Source organism: Penicillium cataractarum (assembly GCF_028827025.1).
Source record: "Penicillium cataractarum strain IBT 29864 chromosome Unknown utg000001l, whole genome shotgun sequence".
NCBI lineage: Eukaryota > Fungi > Ascomycota > Eurotiomycetes > Eurotiales > Aspergillaceae > Penicillium > Penicillium cataractarum.
This window is the reverse complement of record NW_026622737.1, coordinates 302447-319000: the sequence shown is the minus strand read 5'-3', so window position 1 is coordinate 319000 and position 16554 is coordinate 302447. Positions and strand designations below refer to the sequence as shown.

Sequence of the window (16554 nt, the reverse complement as noted above, 5' to 3'; positions counted from 1 at the left end):
CGAGGTGCAGGAGATATCATTGACTAGTCCTGGAAGTTCCGTGATAGGTTGCGAGTCTGACTGCATTAGCTTGGCTTCTTTTTTTATTGGTCGACTACTAGCTGGACCCACGGATCATCTCAAAAGGAGGTTTATCATTTGACCGAGATAGGGCGCTCACAATAGTTCAGCCACCAAGGCTCAAAATGTCGCCAGAGTGGTAGACCCTTGTTCTATCACACCTCTGGTATACTATGCCCAGCTAGCCATAACAGAAGAGAGAGTCAATGGGGCGTGAACTATGATGTGGCCAAACACCTGTCTCATGCCCCGGTTAATAAAGCGCCTTTTCTCAATACCTTTCCAGCCGCAAGCCCAAGAACGAAGGTAACTTCTCAAATCTCTGTCAGCAGAGTGGCTTTACAAGTGGGATGTGCGGGGGATCATCAATGGACCCCCTGAACGGTTCCTGAATCGGGCAGGCCGGCCAACTTTGCCGTCAAAACTTAGACTAAAAGGGTCAAAGGGCCAAGCTCGCTTAGACCTTTTTAGCAATGATAGTCGCCCGGCTGTCAAGTTTTTGGGCATTCGATCTTGTGCACGCCGGGTGTTTTTGTCATGGTCGCATCAAGCCGAATACTGAAAAAGGATGAAAGAGTCCGAGACATTAGTAGATCTTAGTGACGATGCAGCATTGCGGGTATCACATGAGCCCATAGCTTCCGAAGCTGCCGAGGAAGACGGCAGTCTGAATGGAAATGTGGGGTATGAACGAGAGCGAATACGCTGGACACGATATTACCATGCTGATGATTATACAGTATGGAAGTGTAGCATATAGATGTGCCGAATACGTAGATCTTTTTGGAGAACGAATTCTCAGGGAGTGGGGGTTTACAGTCGGAGAATTCAAGGAACGAGGCGCCTGTAGATCTGCGACTTGCGAGGCTTTCCTGCGCGACACTTGAACATGGCATACTCCACACTTTTGTGTCACGTCAGATAGTGCATTTAAGAGTTGTATGTACTACCAAAAGCAAACATCGTAGACCTAAGAGGTGTAAGATTTAAAGGAGCTTGTCTACTATATACCAACTTCGATTTGTCGAGATGAGCAAGTCTATTAACATCCTTGTCAAATCCAAAACCATAACCATAATCCGGGAATGGTTTAAACCGGACGAACTCCTAAATTAATTGCGGCAGATGCCGTCGACCCGCTTCGAAGAGGAGTCGTCTAACAAAAACATGGATGATTGCGTGCCATGGAATAATCCCTGCTCGGGCCCATGAACTATTGATTTCTTGGCCCCAAAACCGCGAGAGAGGATCTGATACATCCAGAACAGATCCATCGTCCTGAATCAGGACTACGGTTATCATACTGGAAATGGAAAATACAGACATCAAATTCGAGCGGTCCGATGGAAGAGTAATCTATTTTACAATAAAAAGTACAATCATTTCGACAGACGAGTGTAAGTAAACACAATCCACTGGAGACGCGATAAGCTCCGATACACCGCCTTATGGCGGTGGGGCTTTTCTGCCCGCATAATGGAGCAGCTTCGGGCAAGCATCAGGATCGTTTTTTTCGCAATCGACATCACACGGCCATGGTGCTACCGAGGATAGAGCTGTTACGGAGGTTGGCCAGTGCAAGGCAGCTGTGCTCACAATGCTTTGTGCAGCAAAGGCGAGCAGCCGGTTTTGTTCCGCGGCCAGTGTCTCGCACGCCGCTGTTGGGCGGGCGGCGACTGGTATCGACTTCACGAGCGCTGAGGACAGTGGCGGGTGAAGAGGTCAACCATGAGGTGAGAAGCCAGTAAATATATTCTATACCTTTTCCGGTCTTTTGAACTCACGCCCGTATCTTCTTAGGATCTCTCGACCGGGCAGGACCCAGTGATCGCCCCCGTCGCCGAAGAAGAAGCCCGCTTGGAAGCCGAGCTCGAGACGTATCGCGATATTCGAGAATACCTACGAAAATGGAACGAAACCAATCCCAACATCCTGGATCCCGTTCGTGAACTGGGCAGTGCATCGTCACCCAATGACCCCGGTCACTTGGTTGGAACTATGCTCAACGGCCGTGAAGCAACGGACTCGCTCTGGGCTAGCTCACAACTCTCCAATAAAGATGACTTTGATACCTCAGAAGAATTTGAAGGGGACCACCTAGAGCCAGGTGATTTAGTAGGACGCCTCACGTCAGATGGTGTGTTCAACCTCGCGATCTACGTGCAGTCCGTCCACAAGCAGAAACAAATCTACACGAGTCGAGGGAATTGGCGGATCTGCTCCAATCGTGAACTCGATTACGTCGTGAAGGGCTTTGCTTCCACGGTTCTTATTGATCCGATCAAGCCTTATTTTCCAGATCGTCCTCCGCAAGCTCAGTCCGAGATTCAATCCGTGCCGGAAGGTGGACTCCCGAGGCCTCTAGGGCGGCCGCTCATCGAAATGATGGCCGCGTTTGAACAGCAAGTATTCGATTTCTACCGAGAGCATGCGCAATTGTTGGACAGTATTCACGAGTTGGTAGCGGATGAAACGGAATTTCTTCGCTTGACTCTTGAAGAGCTTGCCATGAAGCTTCTTGGTATCGATGAGCCGCAACTAAACAGCGTGAACCTGTTCGCGGTACATCAAGCAGTGCGACGCCGGCCATTCGCCATCGAGAAGGACTTTAATTCATCCTTCCACCCAATCTATTTGGTGCAGCCTAAGAGAATCACCAATGTAGTCAAACAGGTCACGACATGGGTTCATGAACACCAGGACTTTTTGGTTCGGGCAGCTATGGCCAAAGAGACACCCGGTTTCAAGGATCATCCCATGCAACAATTCATTCAAAAGGCACAGCGCTTGATCCGTCTTAGTCGAAAGGTTCGCTCTCCGACGGTAATGTCGAGCGTGGGCCCTTCGTCTCAAAAGTTCCACCCTGGACAAGACGGCAAGGCGATGGTGTATCGCGAAGTCCTGACTGAAAAGTTCACCAAGGCTGATCAGATAATTATCGAGTATATGCAATTGTACGCAATTCCGTCAGTGGCCATGCCGTCTGGTACATTGCGATCGACTGCCTCTCACGTCATGCGTGCCACGGGCATGTACAACACGCTTGGGCTCAGCGAGTCATCTACCCGTATGTTCCTACAGGAGCTTGGCGTTGTGGCTCCGTGGGAGAATCTCAGTCTTCTCGACCAAAACATTTTGCTACCCGGTCATGGCATGTCCTTGATGGAGGATATGAAATGGGAAGAAATTGAAGAATCCTGCGCGGCCATCTCAGAGTCCTTGACCGATTCAATGAAAGACCTACGCAAAGATTGGGGAGACTTGCCGGTCTATTGTATAGACGCAGTCACAGCACAGGAGATTGACGATGGCGTCTCGTTGGAGCGAATTCCTGGTTCCGAGGATACATTCTGGGTTCGCATCCACGTCGCCAACCCGACAGCTTTCTTGAAACACGATAATCCTATCATCGAATACGCCAAATCTCGACTCGCCACGACTTACGCCCCAGAGCGTACATACCCCATCTTTCCCTCAAGTTTCACGCAGGATTACTTTAGTCTGACGAATGGCCGACCGACATTGACCTTCAGCGCCAAGATGAATCTTCAAGGAGAAATTCTTGACACCGAGGTCGCGAATGGCACTATTCGAAATGTAGTCAGCTTGACCCACAGCACATTACAAAAGTTCTTGGATCCCAGGTCAACGCCTTCATCCGAATCTCTTACTATCGGCGGCCAGCCCATTGAGCAAACTTTACCCGAAGGCAAGGTCCTGCGAGAGAACCTCACCGCTGAGGACAAAGAGAACTTCACCATCCTGCGCAAGTTGATGCTGGGCTTCCGCAGTCAGCGTCAGAAAAACGGTGCAATGGATATCCAGTTCCCTCGGCCTGATACCTCCCTCTCCGTCCAAATGGGCACGGCGCTCGCGAAGCCATATGAGGTCCAAGTCACCGAAGGCCGGTACTTTATCGGTGACCCGATCATCCAGCTTCAAATGCAAGACTTTAACCCGCATGAAGTCCGGGACGAGTCGAAACGATATCTCGTCTCGCTCCTGATGAATTTGGCCGGCCACATCGCTGGTCAGTTCTGTGCGGCCCGTAACATCCCCGTTGTTTACGATGGGACATGGTATGACCCTGAATATGGGCATGTCACACGGGAAAACATGAATGAATTTGGCGGCCAGGCATTTTACCATCTTGCCCTGCCCAAGGCAGTCTCGGCCTCTACTCCCCTCCACCACCACATGCTCGGTCTAGATGCGTACGTCAAGAGTACAAGCCCGCTCCGTCGATTCAGCGACGTCATCGCGCACTACCAGATCGAAGCAGCACTGCGATTCGAGCATGAACACGGCCGTCAATTTGACGCTACCCTCGACATCCCAGATGAAACCATCGAAACCGAGTCCCAACCATCTGAACCGGTCACATCTCCCCTCCCATACTCCCACCTCGACCTCGACAACCACATCGACTACTCCCAACCCCTCCTCGCCCGACTCCGCGCCATTTCCGCATACTCCACCCAACATTGGGCCTGCATGCTCCTCTTCCGCGCATTCTACTTTGCCGAATGTGCACTCCCAGAATCCTTCCCCGTCATCCTACGCTCTATGCGAACGGGCTCTGATTACGAGGGCACTGTGTATTCGGGTATCATCACCAATTTGGGTGTTAATTGTGTCATCACTATTCCAGAGGGGTGCCCGGGTAAAGAGAAGATGGATATTTTTGGGGTCGTTGATGCCCAGATTACGGCTGTGGATATGGCCAGTTTGGAGGTGAAGATGGAGGCTAAGAGGTTGATCAAGTCGTTTAAGAGGACGGGGGAGTGGGCTTGAGCGTGAGGGTAATCACCGCCGGATAAGCCGGTGGTTTTGTATTATAGTGTACTATACTTGTATATCATGACAATAGAGAATTGAATCTCCTCGATGTATGCGAGCGTTCTCTTGGTTTTCTACACACAGACTCGATGTGCGTCTTAGATGTATCTCAACCTACGATGTATACAGTGATTCGGACTTGAAGATTGGAAATGTTATACATACACAGAGATCTACCTACTATACACAAATCCCAGGAAGAGAAGAGAGTATCCAACCCCAACCAGCTTCTATCCAAATACAACCATCCCTTCTCTCTACCAATGCACCACCTAAACATCAAAAACTTGTTTCACCAACGCCTTTTTATTCACTGCAATTCAGAGTTAGCATGAACACACAACGAGAATCACTCTTCCAACATCCCCTCCACTAGTAAATAGATGGAGGGAATAAGGGATAGGTATATCTTATAACTCACCCTTCCCCATTGCATTCCGCGGAATCGCATCCAAAACCTTCATTTCCTGCGGAATCTTATACCCAGCCAATCGATCATTTAACGCACGACGCATATCCATAGGTCCCCAGGCCTTGCCGTTTCGTCCGGTAGTATGCGCGTCCGGGTGTAGGACTACGACGGCGGCGACTTTGCTACCCCATTGTTCGGAGGGGAGGCCTACGACGGCTGCTTCGGAGATTTGGGGGCTGGTATGCGTTAGTACGTTACATTCGTAGCATGGTATCACTGGTAGTAAGAGGGGAAGGGGTTTGGCAAACGTACAGAGAAAGTAACTCCCGCTCAACTTCTAACGCGCTCACTTTCTCCCCGCCCGTCTTGATGATATCGACGCTCTTGCGGCCCTGGATGAAATACATCGGTCCGCGGGCCCAGTCACCACTGGTTCCCTTGCCGGCGCCCTGTACAACCCGTCTCGTCGCGACATCGCCGGTGCAGAACCAGTGAGCGCCCCCGTCACCGCCGTCCACGAAACTCTCCCGCGTGGCTTTCTCGTTACCGAAGTACTCGCGGAAGATAGTTGGACCGCGCAGTTGGATCTCACCTACGCGTTCGCGGCCATTGGCGTCGGTTTCCTCGCCTAGAGGAATAACTTGATTCGTCTCCGTGTCCACGAGCCGGGCTTCTACCTGAGGTAAAGGCCAGCCGACACTTCCGTCGACGCGATCTGCGAAATCGAGACCGCAGCTTAGCGCCATGCCGACTTCGGTCATCCCGAACCGTTCGAGGAGGACGTTGCCTTTGCTGAGGGTTTGCCAGGCTGCTTTTGTAGGGGTTGGTAGAGCTGCAGAGCCGGAGATGTTGAGACGGAGGTTTTCCGGGGATATACCCTTTTGCGCAGCTTGTTGGATTTCCTGTGGGAGTTTGGGGAAACTTGATCGGAGGCGGTTGTAGACTGTTGGTACAGCTGTGAGGAAGGTGATTTTGGACTTTTCTGGGCTGTTGGGTTCGGTGTGTGGGTGGAATGGTGCTGCGAGGCGGTTCCAGACTCGATCTGTGTTGAAGGGGTACATGAATTCGATGGAGGAGCCGGCGAACAGGGGTGTTATGATGGCGTTGACGACGCCGTGGATGTGGTGTAGAGGGAGGAGATGGAGTAGTCGGTCTTGTGGAGAGTATTCCCATGCTTTTAGGAGGGACGTTGCCTGTGCGGTGAGTGCTGATTCGGGGATGAATACTCCTTTCTGTTGTGAATTAGTATAGAAGCTCTATAGTTGATAAAAACAGAGGTGTGTATGAAGACTGCTACTTACCGGACGATTCGTCGTACCAGATGTATATAGCATCATACCACCTGCAGGTAGCTCACTAGAGCCTTTTGGCTTTTCCAACGGAACGGCCTCACTTCCAGAAGCCCCCACGACAAGTTTCCGTCTGATATCAAACAACGGATCGTGCTGCAAGCCCGCCTGAAGAACTCCTTGGGCCTTGTCGGCATACTTCTCCGTAGCTAGGAGGACCTTGGCCTCCGAGTTGTCAAGGATATACTGCAATTCGCCCGTAGGAAACGACGGGGATAGGGGCAGTGCAATGGCATCACATCCAAAGATGGCCAGGAGCAAGACTATCAGTAGTTAGCCTCGATTCTTGCAAGGACAGGAAACAAGAAAACGGAATAGAGAAATAGAGCTACGCACCAACGTAATCATAGCTGTTCTCTGCCATAAATGCAACCCGCTCTCCAGACAAATTCCCCTTCATCTTGCCCACCTTCTGCTCGAGGTCCTCCTTTGCGCGGAGGACATCGGCAGTCAGGTTTCCGTATGTGAATGACCGACCCGACAAGCTATGCAGCACCGCCAAACTGGACGGATCATGGTCTCTAATAGCTCGGAAGATGTGTGTATCCGGCAGCGAGGTGAGCAGTCTCTTCGCCGTTGAAAAGAACCTCGCATGCACTGTTTGTCCCGAGGGAATCAGGCGCGCAGAGCTCACGCGCAGACACGGGCGTGCAAGCCTCGAGACCAAATTGAGTCTGGACATGGTAGTCTTCAATAACAAATGACTATCCTTCCTTAGTCTGTCAGATAATATCAGATCATACTTCGCTAGCAAGTCCGCACAACGCTGTAGAATACAATCGAAGTTAAAAGGTAAAAAAGGCAGTTGATGTCATGCGGATAAACTTCCGCGGGAAGCCTCGCAGCTCCGAATGACTTTCTTCCGCCGAACCTCCAACGCTTCACTGAATCCTCCCCTCACCGTCACCCTCTACATCTACTGCACGCGCAGTCCTCCAATGCTCCCCCGCACACTCCCAGGCCTGCTATCGCGCCGCCTTTTCTCCGTCTCGACCAGGATGGCTTCGACAACGCCTATGGAGGACGTCATGCGCGACAAGGTACACACCCCCCAGAGCTTCCACTACCAGTCCCAGCGTTACATGGCTGCTACGTTCTCCAATCCATATACTAACAATATCAATCTAAACATGTATAGCTCACCCACGCCTTCACCCCATCCGCCCTCACCATCCGCAACGACTCACACCTACACGCACACCACGCCGCAATGGAAGGATCCACCTCGAAGGAAACACACTTCCAGTACGCAATCCCCGGAACCCCTACTGTCTATGAACGAGCATACCAGAGCTATAGAGCATTCATTCAATTCTAACCGTGTTCTAGTGTGACGATTGTCTCCGACGCCTTTGAGTCAAAAATGCAACCCGCCCGCCATCGGATGGTATACGCTTTGTTGAAGGAGGAAATGGCCAAGGAAGGCGGGATTCATGCTTTGCAGTTGAAGACTAAGACGCCGGCGGAGGAGCAGAGGGAGAAGGAGAGGAAGGCTTGAGGTGGATACAGAGGAGCGATGCGGATACAGGTACAGGACTCGGAGATATACGAGGTGTGTGATATACAAGCCTGCGTTAGGATTGAGGCGCAGAGATACAAATACAGATACCCCAGGGAGAAATTAAAGCAGCACATACATACACTTGGCCTACCCTTCTACATTTACACTCCAAACATCAAGACAGAAGGGATAAATTATTAGACGGTATTACATAGACTGAAGTGCCAAGCAGAACAAAGAGGGCACCAAGACAAAGAAAAACAGCAAAACAATCTAGTATGTACATCCCTGGATACTAACGCAGCTTGTCGATGACAGGCACGCTCGAGTGACCCGGGGAGCAGGATCAAAAAGCACAATCATCATCATGGAACAGTCGCATGGGGAATCACCACGCAGCGGCTGTACACGAGACCTGCAGCAACTGGAAAGAACACAAGGAAAATAAGGCCGATCGAGCATTTGCTTTTACACAATAGAGAGAGAGAGAGAGACAAAGACAAGAAATGACATGCGAGAAAGTGGTATAGAAAACGAAGGGGGACAGGGTGGGTGGTGACATGTATGGGGAATCGAGGGAACGGGCGCCGCGCGTGTGGGATTCGAATCGCAACGTTTTCGTTCGAGAAGAAGGCATAGTGATGAGATCGTACATGGTTGGGAGAGGGGGGAGGAGACATGGAGGGGATAAAAGCAAAGCAGGCGCTTATTTGGTGCTCTTGTTGGCCTCGGTAACACCGACTGCGACACCGACGACGATAGCAATGATGATGACTAGAAAAGTGTCCAGTTAGTCGCAAGTTTCAAGAGAAGAAAACACGCAAATACGGGGCGGAATAGCCACTTACTGACGATGATCAGCGCATACCACTTCCAGCGGCGGGCATTGCGGGCGCTGGTAATAGCACTGTCCAGCTTGGTGTTGGCCTGCTGGACATTGCGGTGGGTCTCCTCGGCGCCCTGCTGGATCTGAGTGACGGCAGGCTCCTGCTGGATCACAAGTTCCTGGACATCAGTGAACAGCTGAGCCAGATCGGCCATATCCTTCTCGATCTTCCGGATAGCAGCGGAACGGGCGAGAGTAGCCTGGCGGGCATCGTTGGCCTGACGAGAACGAGTTCCGGGGGTCTATAGCAAAAGAATTAGAATCTTGATATTAGTTGGAATTTCGCACGCGAATTCAAACTCACCATAAATGCCTGCTCCTGTCCCTGCATCACAGCCTGAACACCAGCCTCCAACTGATCCGGGGTAGCCTCGGGGTTGGCCATCTGGTACCGACGACGCACTTGCTCCTCCAGACGCTTGTGGAAGTTGGACTGATCGCCCTGGTAAGCCGTAATCTCATCCTGCAAGCTCTTCTTGGCGATTGTGTAGTGCTCAGCGGGGCCGGAAGAGCCGCAGCCAGGGGTGTCGGCGATGCGCTTCAATTGATCGCGCAGGTAGCGGAGAGCAGTGTTGATCTCGTCTTCGATGTAGTCGACATTCTGGCGCGTCACCTGGTCTTCCTTGCTGGTGTTCGACTCCAGGAGAGCAGTCTGGGCAGCGCGGAGCTGGGTAGTACGCTTCCTCTTGACATCCTCGATTCCCTGCTTCAGCTCGTTGATGCGGGTCAAAAGCGCATTCTTATCGGGGACTTGTTGCATGTTGCCCATTTCTGTTGTTTTCAAAGAGACGGAACAAGTCAGCGCGTCGCGTTCCGAGAGCGCCCGAAGGGGACCAAATTGAATGGGTCAATTCTCACCATAACCGCCATTGCCCTGCTCCATGGCACCGGCCTGGCCGTAGCCGCCGCCATAGCCGTAGCTCTGCTGGGATTGTTGCTGCTGGGACTGGGCCCCGTAGGGGTTCTGCTGAGCACCGTAAGGGTTGTATTGGCCGTAGCCCCCTTGGCTGTTGTCCTCCAAGTTCTGGTACTGGCCGTTGTCAGAATAGGGGGGATATACAGAAGAATTCGCGATCGGGGGATTTGGGGGGGAAAGTATGAACTCACACTCATGATGGCTAATTGGAATTTAAACAAAGAAAAATCAAGAGCAAGGAGGAGGGGGGAAAGAGGGGAGATGAAGGAGGGAAGGGAGTGAGGGTTAAGAGGAGAGAGTAAGACGGGAGGAAGTGGCGCGGCAGAAGCGCTGGCGGTGTCGCTGTCACTTTTGAAGAGAATGTCACTTCTGACCGAGTGGCTGAGTTTCGTATGGAAATACGGTAGCCTTATCCATTAATATGAACTATGAATAACTAATCACTCTAATAACCTAATATTTCTATCTCTACATGATTAGAAATAGTTAACACACGAAGCTATTCAAGTGTCTGTACGGAGTACGGACTGTCGCAGGGGTACTCGAGCGGCTAAAAAGGCGTTTTGTTTCACCATTCCATCCACCAGAATTAAACTAATGAAACTCCCAAAGTACTTGCTAATTAAAGTGATAGTCAGGGGTCTCCCTCTGATTTGGCTTTGACACAAAGTCACAAACCCTCTATTCCCATAAAAAGTACCCCGTACTCGTTATCGAAGATCGCTCGTAGTTTTTTACCAGGATCTCGTTGCTTCAAAAAAGTTCGTTCCTGCGCAGCCTCCTTGCGATCGTGGTGGAGCGGAGCAATTGGCCATTCAGAAGGTGTGGCTCATGCGGGTTGTTGCTATTTCTGAATTTCTGGCGATCGGCGATGCTAATTACCTACAGTAGTATGTATCTACGGTAGGTACTTGTACACCACCTAACTAAGGGACTGGAGAGCTCAGGTGGATCAGGGTCCCTTCTTACTGCCGGAGGGAAACCGTTTCCACGGGTGGTACTCTACTGACAGCTGTCAGTTTGTTTTATAATTGACCATCTAGTTATACAAATAACACTTTATATTCTGATAGAATAGACAGTGTAGACTCCAAATAGACGTACTCTATCCGGGTCCTCCCTGTGGCCACTGACAACCCACAGTCTGTACGTCATGATTGCAGCATCCGGTGGAAATAAAAGGCGAGAATGTTCTAGGTCGCCGAAGTAACAAAAAACGGTGTGCTATGGGGCCACACTATTGCAGTTAAGCTATAGACTATAGAGTACTTGGAACTTTTAATAGCTTATGTGTACTTCGAGTTGACCTGTCGCATATTCGGTACTCCGCCCGATCCACGGCCATCACTGGCACTTAGGTAGATTATGCACATGACTACCTATGACCTGACCTTGAGGTTAATCGTAAATCTTAATCGATAAATCTTAATCGATAGTATCCATGATGATTTGGGCATTATTTCAATATGACACCTCCACTGCTCGTGGCATTGTCCCATGTGGCATTTAGACCCCGCCAATCGTAGCCATCCACCTATATCCAGTCCTGGATCTTGCACACCATTCTGGGGTAATATCAGATAAACCCAATTTCATAGCGGAGTACTCCAAATGGTACGGTAGGCTGCTACTTCTCCATAATGCTGGATACAGTAACACATGGTTTAAAGTCAAGGGTCCAACCCCACATCAAGTCGGCATGGAGTAGACCAATCTAGAGTACTTAACTATCCACTGTACAATACAAGCATGGCCAGTCAAATATTGAGGAGATATTTCTATTCACAGGCATTGAAAACTATTTATAATGTATATACTAAGATTATCACCGCAACGTCATAGCTCGTCCCACATAGCTGCCCAGCAGCCCAAGACGACAGGAAGACAACAACCCGCTCCCTCCGCCCTAGCCAAAAAAGCAGACATGCTTACAACGCAACGCAATGCAAGTTCGGATATCATCACAAGAGAGAAAAAAGTACAAAAACCGGAAATAACAAGGATATATCCGGGGAAAGCAAACAGATCACAGATCTATTTACTGCGGAGCCTGGGAAGCACGACGAGCCTCCTCGCGGGGGGCCTCGGGCATCGGGTCATCGGCGTCCAGGGCGTTCATGTCATCCTCCTGGGCGTTCAAGTGACGGAAGATGAAGTAGAAGATGATACCGCACAGGAAGGAAGCACAGGCCAGACCGACGAACATCCACATAATGGCCGGGTCGAAGGCGGCAGGGGTCAGGGCCTCGGCGAGGGCGGAACCGAAGGCGTTGGTGAGGAGGTACATGGACTGGACGAAGGACTTCATGGAAGGGGGAGCCTTGGTGTAGGCGTACTCGAGACCGGAGACGGAGGCGAAAATCTCCGAGACACCGATGAACACGTAGGCCGGGGTCTGGATGGCGATGTGCACGTTGTTACCGTAGGCAGTGCCGTCGATCTCGGAGGCAGCGCAGAGCGGGTGGCCGTAGCAGGGACCGGCGGAGTAGATCAGGTGCTGCACGATGGCGGCGTACATCATGGCCAGGGAGGCGACGACGAAACCCAGGGAGATACGGGTAATGGGGAGGAAGGGGATCCTCAGGCGGCGCATGAGAGGGTAGACGACCGTCTCGAGCAGGGGGATGAACACGATGATGGAGATCGGGTCGAAGTTCTGCATCAGATCGTTGGGGATACCGTGGCCCTGCATCTGGCCGGCCTGGGTGACAAAGTTACCGGAGAACTGGCCGTAGACGACCCAGTAGATGGGGTAGAAGGCGAAGACACGGCAGGCAACGAGGGCACGCTTGAGCTCGTCGATGAAGTGGTCGTCCCAGGGGAGGGTGGCCTCGACACCGCGGTGCTCGAGCTGCCAGCTGGGCTTGGGAGCGTCCATGTTGCGGTTCTTGACCATCATCCAGAGAGCCTTGAAGGCGTCGGTGATAATGGAACCCTGAGGGGGGCGAACAACGTAGTACTTGCGGCCCAGGAGGAGGACAAGGGTACCGGCGGCGAACATGCAGAGACAGAGCAGGTAACCGGACCAGAAACCAATGTACTGCTCCATGTAGGGAGTAGCCAGCAGAGACAGGGAACCCAAGTTAATGCAGCCGTAGAAGATCATGTAGATACGCTGGATAGTCAACGCGGGATCGATGATGACGCGCTCACCCTTCTTGGTAGTCAGGAGAGCCATCTTCTTCCGCTTGTACTGATCGGCAATCAGAGGAGCGACGTTACTCTTGATACCACCGGTACCGAGACCGATGACCAAGATAGCAACGATGAAGCCACCCATACCGGCACCGTGCTCGAGAGCAGTGGGGATCGAGGTGCAGACCAGAATGAGGAGACCGACGAGATAGACACCGCAGAACAGGACGATAGTCTTGTACTTGCCGAGGTACTGATCAGCGACGATGGCACCAAGGATGGGAGTAACTAGAAAAACAGAGGAGTTAGCGTCGAGATCCTTTTTGATATACCCCATTCTTGTGTTAACTTACCATAGCACCAGAACTGGAAGAAAGTGGTCAAACCGGTAGCACCCTGGTGACCCATACCGAGGGCACCACGGCCTTGGCTACCATCCAAAGGACGCAGGACATAGTTCTGGAACAAACCAGACATGCCGTAGTAGGTGAAACGCTCGCACAGTTCGACAATGGCGACCAACCAAGCGGAGACGGGCAGGTTCTCGGCGATGTGACGCAGAGAGCGCTTCTCGTCCTCGGTGGGCTCGCCGCCATCGGGGGTCATGGAGAGGTTCTCCTTGTCCATATCCATGTTGGCCTTTTCGTTCAGGACGACCTGCTGCTCAACGGGGACGGTGTCATTGTAAGTGGGAGGGCTGGTGTGGGAAAGCAGTTAGACGTGTCATTCTCCTGCGATGCGTGTAGAGTGTAGGGAAGGTGGTATTATCAAGACATACCGAGCGACCTCAACCTCGTGATCCGCAGTCGACATGGCGATACTAGGTCCAGGGAATAGCCTTCTCCAAAAGTTGCACAGGGACGAAGAGAAGAGAGAAAGAGGAAAAGGTGACCGTGACCGGTATACATATATAGCCGATGCTGATTACCCAACAAACCCGGTGGAGAAAATTCCGGACAGTTTCTTATCGGCGCATGAACCGAATGGAAGGAAAAATAAAATCGTGTAAAATAAACGACTAAGAGTCGAATTCAAGCTCATTATTTTCTTGGTACTGTACAGTACAAGTCCCGGGGATTGAGTGGAGGTTTGGTGGGTTCCCACTTTCGGAAGGCGAGAAAGAGAAAAAAACCAATTGAACCCGGCGAGAGAGTAACCGTGGATGCGATCGGCACGATCAGTCGACTTTGGGCGATGGGCGAGCCCCACGAAATGTAACCCCAGGGCAATGAACTGATACTCAGATAGTGTATTGCTGGCTGATAGTACTGTAGTACTGGAGTATGCTGACATGCGCTGATATTGCTGATATTCTGCACGACTATTGTCTTGGATTCAAGAACAAGCAACGCTGCAGGATTCAGCATGTTTCATTCTCGGCGCGGAAAGTCTTGGCAGTCCGGCCGATGGCGCGGAAGTGGAGGTTCTCGAAGGAAAACAGAAAAAAAAAAGTTGCCGTTAAGCCGTACCTGGACTTGAAGGGACCACAAAGGGTCTAGTCCGGTGTCCACATCCTACTCGCCAACGAATCATATCCCAAGATAACCCAGTCGGAGAAGGCCGGTGGAAATTTCGAACAGAAACCCTCCCTTTGAGCTCTGTTTCCGGCACCACCACATACCGTGAATTCGAAAGCGCTCTCCGGGTTTGCCACGAGGCAAATCGAGGAGAAAAAAAAATGGATCTCTTTGTCCCAGAGAAATCATTCGATCAGACACGCTTCTAGCCGGAGTCCACTCTCCGGACTCCGCTAATTGTTGACGCGGGCACGGCTCGTCGAGTCATCAGAGGGGCGATTCGGCATCTGAACTGGGGGGATGGGCTTGAATCATGGGAATAATGGACCGGGCGTTTACTCCGTACTGTGCGGACATCCAGTGGGCTGGACGGATTAGAGAGAGAGGATCGCTTGTACCTCCCTACAGCGGGGGTCATTCTCGGCTTTGACGAGACTGGACGAATGAAAGATCAGTCGTGAACAGCCGACGCGCTTCCGGGCCGCGACCGAGGTCGTCAATAATGGGTATCAGTACGGAGTACTGCGTAGTGATTCCTATACTCTCGGTATTTGACTCGAGTCCTCCATACTCCAGACAATATTCCACCTCCAGTCCTATCCATCCGCTTGGGCCTTCTCAAGGGTCGGGGAGCAACCGCATTCGGATCAGAGCCGGGCGAATGTCGTGCGGCTATTGTCTCGTCGTCTGATCACGCAAGGATAGCCCCAGGGGCGAAGGCGAGGGGGCGTCGAGTCGTTACACGAGCGGCTGATTGCGCCAGGGAGTTGCCCGGTTCAGTTGGTTTCTCTCTCTCTCCCCCGCCACCCGTAAAGTCCAGGTACAAGATTCGTACAGTAGTTTCCATAGTGCGTATCTGTACTGCAACGTTGGGGCCGGCTTCCCCGCGTCCCCCCAGGGAGCTTATCAGGTTTGGTTCACCAACGAATCAAACTCATGTCTTTTTTGATTTTGATGTCTCAGAAACCTGTAAGCCTGGCACGATACTACCCCGGAGTCCGCTGGGTATTATCGTGTGGGGGGGTGGAAGAGCAATGGAGAGGAGTCCATCCGACGCAGAGCGTAGTGAGTATGCTTCAATGCAGGGAAACCCAGATCCGTTTCCAGGAACTGGAACCAGCATCAGACCAGGGACGATCTCGAGTCCTGCGCGAGCCGCCAATAGCCAACCAATGATTTCTCAAGTATGCTGAAGGGAGTTTGACTGGGTGTCGAGGTTGCCGTTAGGGAAGAGGACATCCCCCATTCATCGTACGCAGTGTATACACAGCTGGTACGTGGTCGGATCGCAGGGCATGATTTCCGGGGTAATTTCTCTCTCGTAACAGCGCGGTCGGGGAGATTTTGGCGACGACGGGCTGGTGGAGTCTGGCGCTGCCAAGACACCGTTCAATGATAAGGTGGTTTCTGGTTGTCGAGAGAATTGGTCATCGAGAGGGGAGAGGAGAGAGAGTGGACTTGAGTATGTAAATAAGTAATGAAAGTGCAAAAAAATTTCAAGTTCTCTCTCAGGTCCAGCCAAGAGAGACGAGAGTTTCAAAAGAGTCAAAAAAAAAGCTCCGCGATTGACGGGGGGAACACACCTGCATAAATAAAATCCACGAGAGCCCCCAAGACCGACCGACTCCAAGAAAAAGCCCCCCAGGCCATGCTTATCGCTCCGACTTCGCTGCGGTTCCACCAACGAGAAACGCCGTGATTTTCTTCCTTCGCTCGTCCTGACCGTCTGGGGCAATCTTGACCGGCCGTGTGCTGTCCGGTTGGCGACTAGTCGCCTACGAAGGGCGTAGTTCCAAGCCCTTGGCTGCACCGCACGGTTGATATCACGCCAAATGAGGGGGACGAAACTCTCCTGGCGCCCAGGTCCAAGAGAATTGGCAAATTGGCAGATTGGCCTGCTCCAGAGAAGACGCGGCTTGAGCACGCCACTTGATTAGGA

The 16554-nt window shown here is 51.7% G+C and overlaps 5 protein-coding genes across 5 annotated transcripts; 2 read left to right on the top strand and 3 right to left on the bottom strand.

The window, feature by feature from the left end:
- Positions 1 to 1595: 1595 nt before the first annotated feature.
- On the top strand, positions 1596 to 4854 carry N7496_000121 (exoribonuclease II; the record flags this gene model as incomplete). The annotated part of the gene is made up of 2 exons (XM_056693052.1): positions 1596 to 1793; positions 1861 to 4854. The coding sequence occupies 2 exons, from the start codon at positions 1596 to 1598 to the stop codon at positions 4852 to 4854; spliced, it is 3192 nt and encodes a 1063-aa protein (XP_056559781.1).
- Positions 4855 to 5171: 317 nt separating this feature from the next.
- Positions 5172 to 7342, bottom strand: N7496_000120 (acyl-CoA synthetase; the record flags this gene model as incomplete). The annotated part of the gene is made up of 5 exons (XM_056693051.1): positions 5172 to 5212; positions 5321 to 5547; positions 5624 to 6543; positions 6613 to 6923; positions 6997 to 7342. 5 exons carry the CDS (start codon positions 7340 to 7342, stop codon positions 5172 to 5174), a joined length of 1845 nt encoding a protein of 614 aa, XP_056559780.1.
- A 169-nt stretch (positions 7343 to 7511) lies between these two features.
- On the top strand, positions 7512 to 8158 carry N7496_000119 (BolA family protein; the record flags this gene model as incomplete). The annotated part of the gene is made up of 3 exons (XM_056693050.1): positions 7512 to 7700; positions 7799 to 7905; positions 7990 to 8158. The coding sequence occupies 3 exons, from the start codon at positions 7512 to 7514 to the stop codon at positions 8156 to 8158; spliced, it is 465 nt and encodes a 154-aa protein (XP_056559779.1).
- A 709-nt stretch (positions 8159 to 8867) lies between these two features.
- On the bottom strand, positions 8868 to 10160 carry N7496_000118 (syntaxin; the record flags this gene model as incomplete). Its single annotated transcript, XM_056693049.1, has 5 exons — positions 8868 to 8935; positions 9010 to 9289; positions 9352 to 9818; positions 9906 to 10077; positions 10155 to 10160. The coding sequence occupies 5 exons, from the start codon at positions 10158 to 10160 to the stop codon at positions 8868 to 8870; spliced, it is 993 nt and encodes a 330-aa protein (XP_056559778.1).
- A 1841-nt stretch (positions 10161 to 12001) lies between these two features.
- N7496_000117 (peptide MFS transporter) lies at positions 12002 to 13911 on the bottom strand (the record flags this gene model as incomplete). Its single annotated transcript, XM_056693048.1, has 3 exons — positions 12002 to 13386; positions 13452 to 13795; positions 13877 to 13911. The coding sequence occupies 3 exons, from the start codon at positions 13909 to 13911 to the stop codon at positions 12002 to 12004; spliced, it is 1764 nt and encodes a 587-aa protein (XP_056559777.1).
- Positions 13912 to 16554: the final 2643 nt, after the last annotated feature.